The 10,078-nt window shown below is 40.4% G+C and overlaps 1 protein-coding gene across 1 annotated transcript; it reads right to left on the reverse strand.

Annotated features, from left to right (window-relative positions):
* Window positions 1–505: 505 nt before the first annotated feature.
* LOC113881170 (olfactory receptor 12D2-like) lies at window positions 506–3,005 on the reverse strand. The gene is made up of 2 exons (XM_027523986.1): window positions 2,941–3,005; window positions 506–1,435 (listed from the first exon to the last, which is right to left on the reverse strand). The coding sequence occupies exon 2, from the start codon at window positions 1,430–1,432 to the stop codon at window positions 506–508; it is 927 nt and encodes a 308-aa protein (XP_027379787.1). The 5' UTR covers window positions 1,433–1,435; window positions 2,941–3,005.
* Between the last annotated feature and the right edge of the window lie 7,073 nt (window positions 3,006–10,078).

Raw genomic sequence — 10,078 nt, forward strand, 5'->3', positions numbered from 1 at the left:
ATCTACTTTATCACTGGTATCTCAAAAACAAATTCAGCATTAGACTTCCATGGCTGATGTTTCATTTGTTCACATTTCATTTCTATTACCTAAGAATGCATTATTGAACACTAGACAAGCCTTTTCCAGGTCCACATGTATAGATGGGCTTCCCAGGTGGTGCTGGTGGTAAAGAACCCCCCTGGCAAGGCAAGAGATGTAAGAGACGTGGGTCTGGAAGTTTGTGGGTCTGGAAGATCCCCTGGAGGAGGAAATGGCAATCCACTCCAGTATTCTTGCCTGGAAAATCCCATGGACAGAGGAGCCTGGAGGGCTACAGTCCAAAGGGTCACAGAGTCAGACCTGACAGAAGTGATTTAGCATGTACACACATATATATGTATTTATATCTATCTATATATATGTATTTATGTATTTGATAAACAATTTGAGAAGCAATATATTTCACATCTCAACTGTCTCATTGCTTGTTTATGCTTCAGAAGATATCATAGACTTCTTCAAGTCAGAGTTTCCTTCTGATCACCTTCCTCAATGCCTCCTTCACTTCCTTGTTCCTCAAAGTATAGATCAGTGAATTTAGTACAGGAGTGACCACACTGTACATAATGGCAATGATCCGTTCCTGGTCCATGGAGCTACCCGAGGCAGGATGGATATAAATGAAAAAAACAGGACCAAATAAAAGAACAACTACCATGAAGTGAGAGGCGCACGTGGACAGTGCTTTATGGAGCATGCTACAAGAATGGGTCTTGAAGAACAGATAAATAATAATGTAGAAATAGGAGAGAAGGGTTAGAAAGAATGAGCCCATGGCAAAAGTCCCTGTGACATTATTGAGCAGCCACTGGTTGAGCTCAGTGTTCCCACAGGCCAGCTTGAGCAATGGCTTAACATCACAGAAGAAGTGATGGATGTGGTTGGAACCGCAGAAGTTTAAGTGAGATGTCATTACTGAGTGCAGCAGGGCATGAAAAAACCCAATGATCCAGATAGTGACAGCCATCTGGGTACAGACCTGATGACTCATGATAAGAGTGTAACGAAGTGGTTTGCAGATAGCCACAAAGCGGTCAAAGGCCATCACGGGCACCAGCATGGCCTCTGTACTACCCAGAAAGTGGAAGAAATGAAGCTGGCTTATGCATCCCAAGAAAGAAATTGCTTTGTGTGTAGAGAGGAAGTTCTCCAGCATCTTTGGCAGAGTCACCGTGGAGTAGCAGATATCTAGACATGACAGGTTGCCCAGGAAAAAATACATAGGAGAATGAAGTCTTGGATCAGAGATGACAACTATCAGGATGGCTCCATTTCCAGCCAAATTGAGAAAGTAAATTGTAAGGAAAACCACGAAGTGAACCGGCTGCAGTACTTGGATGTCTGTCACTCCCAGGAGGAAAAATTCAGTGACGGAAGTTTGATTCAGCATCACCTAAAAGACAAAACAATAATGAAATGCTATCTCCTTGGGCTTCCCTTGTGGCTCAGCCTGTAAAGAATCCACCTGCAATGCGGGAGACCTGGGTTTGATCCCTGGGTTGGGAAGATTCCCTGGAGAAGAGAACAGCTACCCACTCCAGTATTCTGGCCAGGAGAATTCAAAGAGCCGGACATGACTGAGCCACTTTCACTTTCATCAGAACCAAAGGCCTCCTGCTGAGGATTTTCCTACCTAGACATCATATTCTGAGGGAGAGCATTGTTATTTTAAACATTTACAGCACCAGAAATTGTATAATATTTGGACCATTAACTTCATAAATATTAAGGTTACATGTTGGTAATGGACTGTTTCCTAACCACTTTTTTTCTTCATTAGGTTTATCATTATTTTTTCCTTTACCCAGAGATTCGGAGCATGTTGCCAGCCTAGCATCTTATCTGGCTGTGAACTTCTACATTCTGATGCAACTTCCTTTTTGTCATCCCAAGTCAGCTCTAACAGAGGGTAAACTTTTAAGCACTCCCCTCTGCTGTCTCTTGACTTAGTAGGAAACCACCTGAAGGGTTTCACTTCAGAAAAAAAGACAATGAAAGGATAATAAGAGCTATAAGAATCTGAATAGAGATGCAAACATTAAAGTGTTCCCTATAAACAGGAAATCATCTCAAGTTTGGAAAATCCCTGAGAGGAGAGACAAAAGATTTTAAGTGACTAAAGTAGAAAAGTGAATTAGGGGACATTTCTAGGGATCCTGTGGGATTCTAGGCTTTATAACCAGATAAAGTTTGAGAAATTATCTAACTTTTATTACACCTTTATGAAAGATTGGCTTCAAGGGATTCAGAGTAATTTTTCTTAATCAGTCCAGTTCAGTTACTCAGTCGTATCCAACTCTTTGCGACCCCATGGACTGCAGCATGCCAGGCCTCCCTGTCCATCACCAGCTCCCAAAGTTTACTCAAACTCATGTCCATTGAGTTGGTGATGCCATCCAACTATCTCATCTTCTGTCATCCCCTTCTCCTCCCACCTTCAATCTTTCCCAGCATCAGGGAAATTAATAATTATTATTAATTTTCCTTAATAGCCAAGTATATTTTGTAAATTGTTAAACTCTGTGACTCCTGCTTAAGATATAATTGTCATGCCAGATATTATTTTTGGTTCTCTACACAAAACAAAATCGTATCAAAAATTCATTTGGAGCAAAAACCATTTCCTAACATTAAAAAAATATCAATGAAACTTTCTGTACTAAATGATTTATTTCACTGCATCACAGTGAATATGTAGAGATTACATATCTACTTTTGAGAATATCTAGAGATATGGCAATAAAATTGTAGACAGTAAAGAACCTTCATAATCTACAAATACAAGGTTCAGTATAAGATAAGAAACAGGTCTAAATCCTTGGCTTGTAAATTTACTACAGGCAAGAAGACAGATAATATGGACAACTCTCCAGCTTGTCTCCTAGTTCATTTTCCTACCTGGTTGAGTGTTCAAATTCACAGTTAAGAAGCCTTATCAGGTTGACACTCCTGAAAAGTAAATGGTATAAAAATATTTGAAAAATAAAGAGTAGAAAAATATTTGACGTGATGGTTTATATTGGGATTACAGTATAAGCTCTTCATCTTCTAAAACCTCTTCTTGCTGAAATTCTGCCCGTTTTTATGATCCATGGATCTTTAAACATATCATCCCTAAGAGAGAGTGTCCCCTGGGTTTGTGAAGATTATTATAAAAATTAACCTGTTACCTTTCTTTCCTTGCAATATAAGAGGATTCTCCTCAGGGAATTCGTCATCTTGAGTTCCATTTTTGTTGTTGTTCCTATTTTCTTTGCTTACTGTGTTTCTTTCTTAGTTTTAGAACCACAAACAGTTTGAGACAATTCACAATGACCTCGTGTTTTCTTAAATTACCTTTTATTTCCTGGGACCAGAGGTGTGGATGCACTTTCTTATCTTGGGCACTTTCCTTCAAAAACTGTATGAAATGGAAGGAAATTGAGCAATGACAGTTAAAGAATGAGGGCCAGTGATATCCCATTGATCCATACAGAAAGATATCTGTATTTCAATACCTTTTAAATATTTTGCTCATTTATTACTGTGGTTCTATGGAAAAAACAAAAAAAAAAGAGGAATATGGAGAAGTAGTATTGTTTTTGTTTCTTCTAAATCTGATTCTTCACTGTTGGGATTAACACTAAAATATTTTCTTTAATTTTGGGGTCCCTGAGCTCACATTTCTCTCTGGGAGAATGAGGCTGGTCTCTCCAATGTGTATCTTCACTTCTTCCTATATCCTTTAGGTAAAAATAATTTATCTGATTCATTGAAGGAGTACCTGTATGTGATCTAACATCTATCAAAGTTTTTTAATTACAGTTATGTGTGCCATGTACTTTATGTATCTTTCTACTGCAGTTTATTTTTCTTGCTTTGCCGAAACTCATTACATATTCATCACATTAATAATTTCTTATTCTAGGATATGCTATGAATAGAATACACATCAATAAGAATTATTGGTTATTATCTCACACACTAGTAAAGTAATACTCAAAATTCTCAAAATTCTTCAATCCAGGCTTCAACAGTACATGAACCATGAACTTCCAGATGATCAAGCTGGCTTTAGAAAAGGCCAGAGAAGGCCTCTTTTTTAGAAAAGAGGAACCAGAGATCAAATTGCCAACATCTGTTGGATCATCAAAAAAGCAAGAGAGTTCCAGAAAAAACATCTATTTCTGCCTTATTGACTATGCCAAAGCCTTGACTGTGTGAACCACAATAAACTGTGGAAAATTCTGAAAAAGATGGGAATACCAGACTACCTGACCTGCCTCTTGAGAAATCTGTATGCAGGTCAGGAAGCAACAGTTAGAACTGGACGTGGAACAACAGACTGGTTCCAAATAGGAAAAGGAGTATGTCAAGGCTGTATATTGTCACCCTGCTTATTTAACTTACATGCAGAGTACATCATGAGAAATGCTGGGCTGGATGAAACACAAGCTGGAATCAAGATTGCCAGGAGAAATATCAATAACCTCAGATATGCAGATGATATGCAGATGACACCACCCTTATGGCAGAAAGTGAAAAGCTGAAGAGCCTCTTGATGAAAGTGAAAGAGGAGAGTGAAAATGTTGGCTTAAAGCTCAACATTCATAAAACTAAGATTATGGCATCTGGTCCCATCACTTCATGACAAATAGATGGGAAAACAATGGAAACAGTGAGAGATTTAATTTTGGGGGGCTCCAAAATCACTGCAGATGGTGATTGCAGCCATGAAATTAAAAGACACTTGCTCCTTGGAAGAAAAGTTATGACCAAACCTAGATAGCATATTATAAAGCAGAGACAATACTCTGCCAACAAAGATCCATCTAGTCAAAGCTATGGTTTTTCCAGCAGTCATGTATGGATGTGAGAGTTAGACTATAAAGAAAGCTGAGTGCCAAAGATTGATGCTTTTGAATTGTGGTGTTGGAGAAGACTCTTGAGAGTCCCTTGGACTGCAAGGAGATCCAATCAGTCCATCCTAAAGGAAATCAGTCCTGAATATTCATTGGAAGGACTGGTGCTGACGCTGAAGCTCCAATACTTTGGCCACCTGATACAAAGAACTGACTCATTGGAAAAGACCCTGATGCTGGGAAAGATTGAAGCCAGGAGGAGAAGGGGTCGACAGAGGATGAGATGGTTGGATGGCATCACTGACTTATGGACATGAGTTTAAGTAAACTCCAGGGGTTGGTGATGGACAGGGAGGCCTGGCATTTTGCAGTCCATGGGGTTAGCAAAGAGTTTGACATGACTGAGCGACTGAACTGAACTGAAGTGAACTGACCTGCTCAGACTCCAGAGTGAGTGGTCTAGGTGGGAACATTATTCATTAATTGTGTGGTCTCCTTCATTATTCCCTTTGAACTGATTGTGGAATTTTCTTTAAAGTCTATTGGATTCATTTTTTTTTTTGTACAAATGATCTGTTATAGTATTTAATTATCTCATATTTAAATGTGATATATTGCTACTTTTATTCAGTTTTAATTTAAAATCTTTTGATAGAAAATTTTTTTGTAAGTTTTGTTCATTTTTAAAAAGTGAATTCATTTCTATTTTTAGTTGTATTTCATATCCTACTAACTTTTCTATATAATCATTATTGCTGTAGCTGAATATTTGATTTGTATATGTTGGTTTTGTATTAGGCAGCATTACTTAAGCTTCAAATTCATTTTAAATTTGCTTCTTATTTACATCGATTTTATTGTTGCTGTTTTAAATTAAGAGACTGTCAGAGCACTTTTAGTTTCACAGAAGAATTGAGCAGAAAATACATAGTTCCTACATAACCCCTCTTCGTTTCTCACACAGCCTCCTCACTACCAACATCTCTACCAGAGTAATACCTTTGTTACAATCAATGAATCAACACCGGCTCATCATTCCTGATTAAGCCCGTGTGGTGGTAGTGGTTTATTCGTGAAGTCGTGTCTGACTCTTGTGACCCCATGGACTGTAGCCTGCCAGGCTTCTTTGTCCATAGAATTTCCCAGACAAGTACACTGGAGTGGGTTGCCATTTCCTTCTCTAGCCCACCGTTTACATCGTGTTTCATTTTTGTGTTGTACATTCTATGGGTTTGGACGAATGCATAATGTCAGGTATCCACAGTTACAGTGTCACACAGAATGGTTTTCCTGCCCTAAAAATCCCAAGTTAAATCTCTTTATCTTTCCCTCCCCAGACTCCTGGCGACCACTGATCTTTTTATTGTCTTCAGTTTTGCCTTATCCAGAATGCCATGTACTTGGAATCTTCTTTCACTTATTAATATGCCTTTAAGATGCCTTCATGTCTTTTTGTGGCTTGATAGCTGTGCTTTTTTTTTTCTTTTTACCTATCCTTTGTGTGGATATGGCTTCCCAGGTGGCACAGTTAGTAAAGAATCTCCCTGCCAGTGCAAGAGAGGCAAGACGTGTGGATTCAGTCTCTTGGTTGGGACGATCCCCTGGAAGAGGAAATGGCAACCTGTTCCAGTATCCTTGCCTGGAAAATTCCAAGGACAGAGGAGCCTGGTGGGCTACAGTCCATGGGGTCACAAAGAGTTGGACACAACTGAGACTGAGCATGCAGGCATGTGTATGGATGCACCAGTGTCTATTCACCTGTTGAAGGACATCTTGTTTACTTCTAAATTCAGCAGTTATAAATAAAGCTGCTATGAACATCCATACGGAGGAGCCTGGTGGGCTGCAGTCCATGGGGTCGGGAAGAGTCGGACATGACTGAGCGACTTCCCTTTCACTTTTCACTTTCATGCATTGGAGAAGGAAATGGCAACCCACTCCAGCGTTCTTGCCTGGAGAATCCCAGGGATGGGGGAGCCTGGTGGGCTGCCGTCTATGGGGTCGCACAGAGTTGGACACGACTGAAGTGACTTAGCAGCAGCAGCAGCATGAACATCCATGCACAGATTTTTGTGTGAATGGAAGTTTTCAACTCATTTTGGATAATTTTACAGTTTTTATAATGTCAAAAATAATATACTCTGCATTATTTAAGATGTATAATATTATATAAGAAGTGAATCGCCAGTCCAGGTTCGATGCAGGATACAGGAAGCTTGGGGCTGGTGCACTGGGATGACCCAGAGGGATGGTATGGGGAGGGAGGTGGAAGCAGGATTCAGGATTGGGAACATGTGTACACCCATGGCGGATTCATGTTGATGTATGGCAAAACCAATACAATATTGTACAGTAATTATCCTCTAATTAAAATAAATAAATTAAAAAAAAAGATTTTTGTCTCTTCCCTTCCTCTTCTTCTATTTACTATTTATTTTATTATTTAATTACATTGGCTGAGATCTATTACAGCAGCAGGGATGCAGTAGTGGAAACCTTTATTTTTCTTTCATATATTAAAAGGATATTTCTAAAGTTCTTCACTGCATGTGACTTTGGCTGCAGTTTTTTTTTTTTTTTTATGGCAGCTATTTAAAATTCTTTATCTGTTAGAGGACATTACATTTTAAGTCTGATTTCTGGAGAACTGTCATTTTCTTTTGTGATAATACGTTACAGCCGTCCATAACGGTGTTTGATGAGTTGTTCCTTTTAGTGCATTTGTAGTTGCAAACACCTTTCTTCTATAGGTGGGCTTCCCTGATAGCTCAGTAGGTAAAGAATCTGCGTGCAAAGCAGGAGACCCTGGGTTGGTTCCTGGGTCGGGAAGATCCTCTGGAGAAGGGATAGGCTACCCACTCCAGTGTTCTTGGACTTCCTTTGTGGCTCAGCTGGTAAAGAATCCTCCTGCAAAGTGTGAGACCTGGGTTTTATCCCTGGCTTGGGAAGATCCCCTGGAGAAGGAAAAGGCTACCCATTTCAGTATTCTAACCTAGAGAATTCCATCGACTGTATAGTCCATGGGAGTCGCTAAGACTTGGGCATGACTGTGCAGCTTTAAAGATTCTGACACAACTGTGCAACCTCACTTTCTTCTGTAGGTAAGACTTTTTATTTTTAAACTTGATTCTGAAGATTCAACAAGTTAGAAATTAGAGGGCTTTCCTTTGGTTCCTTGTAGGTGGCACTACTGCATACACGACTGCGCAACTTTCACTTTCTTCTGTAGGTAAAACTTTTTATTTTTTATTTGATTCTGCGGACTCAAAAGTTGGAAAGGAGAGGTCTTGTCTTTGGTTCCTAGTGGTAGCACTGCTGCATAAGTTTTTGGTTTCCCTTACCCGAGCTACCTCTGGTTACACTTGAGAATTGGCACTTTGCTCCCCCTAGCACCTCTGTCAAGGTGTCATCCAGTACTCCTGTTGTCACTGCTTGTGCCTCCAGGATTGTTAACACCTTGCCCATCTGGTGTTACTGGCATTGCCACCTAGGGCATTGGAATGGCTGGCACATCCACTGCACCCAGGGCCTCCTGTGTTGCAGGCTCCAGCCACCACAGGAAAAGGGTGGAGGTGGCTGGAGAGCCAGGGTTGGGAGGGTCCCCATATTGCCCGGGGTTGTTGGGTTCATGGGCATTGCTGCTGTGGGTGGACGCTGCCTGGAGTTGGAGTGTCTCCACAACTAGCGGGATGGGGTCCCAGGCCTCACTGTCTCTGCCACTTGGTTGCCTGTGGCCATGGGGACTGCTGAGGCTCGGAGGCTGGAGTCATGTGCTGTCTCCCCTGAAGATACTCTGTTTTCTGGGACCGTAGGTTCAGCTGCTCTCCCTGCAGGCTGGGAATTATAATCCCCGCCCCTCCTCTGCTCCTGGTTGTGCCTTTTCTATATGTTCTAGCCCAAACACTTATATGAACAGATATGTGGAATTCTCTGGCATCATGGGATATTTGGCAGAGGCAACTTTGTTGAGTTATGGATGTTTTACTGGTTTTAGATGGAAGGGGAGCGGCAAAGGGAGCCATACAGCCATGATGCTGACGTCACCCTGAGCCCATATATCTTGCTGAGGAGACTACCAGGAAGAATTGTGAAAGTTCCAAGCAATTTCTTTCAGTTGACTATTATAAAATACATAAGGAATGAGATGAGCTAAAAACCAAACCATTCAGCTTTCAAGCAGAATTTAGAGGAAAATTAAAGAAGCCAGGACAGTTTAGACTCAAAAGTTTAACTGTATGTAAGTCGTAGATACTTTACATGGTAGAAGGTTATCAAAGTAAAAATGATGTCGAGGCAAAGATCAAATTCTTAGGTGCTGGGAGGAAAATGTGGTCTTTGGTTAGAGATCTCAAGGATGTGGCTGTAAGATCCTTTGTTGGGACCTCAGTAAAATAAACAGGAAACCTAGATTAGATTCTAAAAGACTTAAGGTCAGGTCTCCTAGATGCTCTATGCTAGATAAGAAAATCTCTAAGAATCTTAAGGACATGACTTATAGACTTTCAACCAGACAAAAATGTTCCTAGAAATCTTAACAATATTGTTCCAAAGTACCCTGACCCTCAGCCCAACTCAGAGAAAAGCTTGTATCAAAGAGCTTTGTGAATATGGCATTTGTCTAATTGAGTATATCTTAATAATAATTGTAAGGCCATAAAATATTTTTAAAAATAATTTCATTGGTGTCATCATTTTCAATTTCATCATATTGGGCTTTAGGGGCAAATTTAGAAAAATGCCCCCGCTTGGAGTTTACTACTACTATGTTGCTGTTAAAGTGAAGTCGCTCAGTCATGCCCGACTCTTTGTGACCCCATGGACAGTAGCCTGCACCAAGCTCCTCCATCCATGGGATTTTCTAGGCAAGAGTACTGGAGTGGGTTGCCATTTCCTTCTCCAGGGAATCTTCCCGACCCAAGGATTGAACCCAGGTCTCCCGCATGTAGGCAGACGCTTTACCATCTGAGCCCCCAGGGATGTCCTGTTACTGTTATGTGCCTCTCATTTTCCCCTTTTACAATAAAAGTTTTCTGTTTTGGTCATTCTATATCTATTGTATCATTATCTGTTGAGTTTGTGATGGGCAGATAATTTGACTCTTTATTCTAAGTTCTTCAGACTACAAGAAATCATACTTGAAGGATCTACACAAGAAGCCCCATTTGTACCTTGATTTGATGGAAAGACTTTGAACT

The sequence above is a fragment of the Bos indicus x Bos taurus genome, chromosome 23 (assembly GCF_003369695.1).
Source record: "Bos indicus x Bos taurus breed Angus x Brahman F1 hybrid chromosome 23, Bos_hybrid_MaternalHap_v2.0, whole genome shotgun sequence".
In the NCBI taxonomy this organism is placed as follows: domain Eukaryota; kingdom Metazoa; phylum Chordata; class Mammalia; order Artiodactyla; family Bovidae; genus Bos; species Bos indicus x Bos taurus.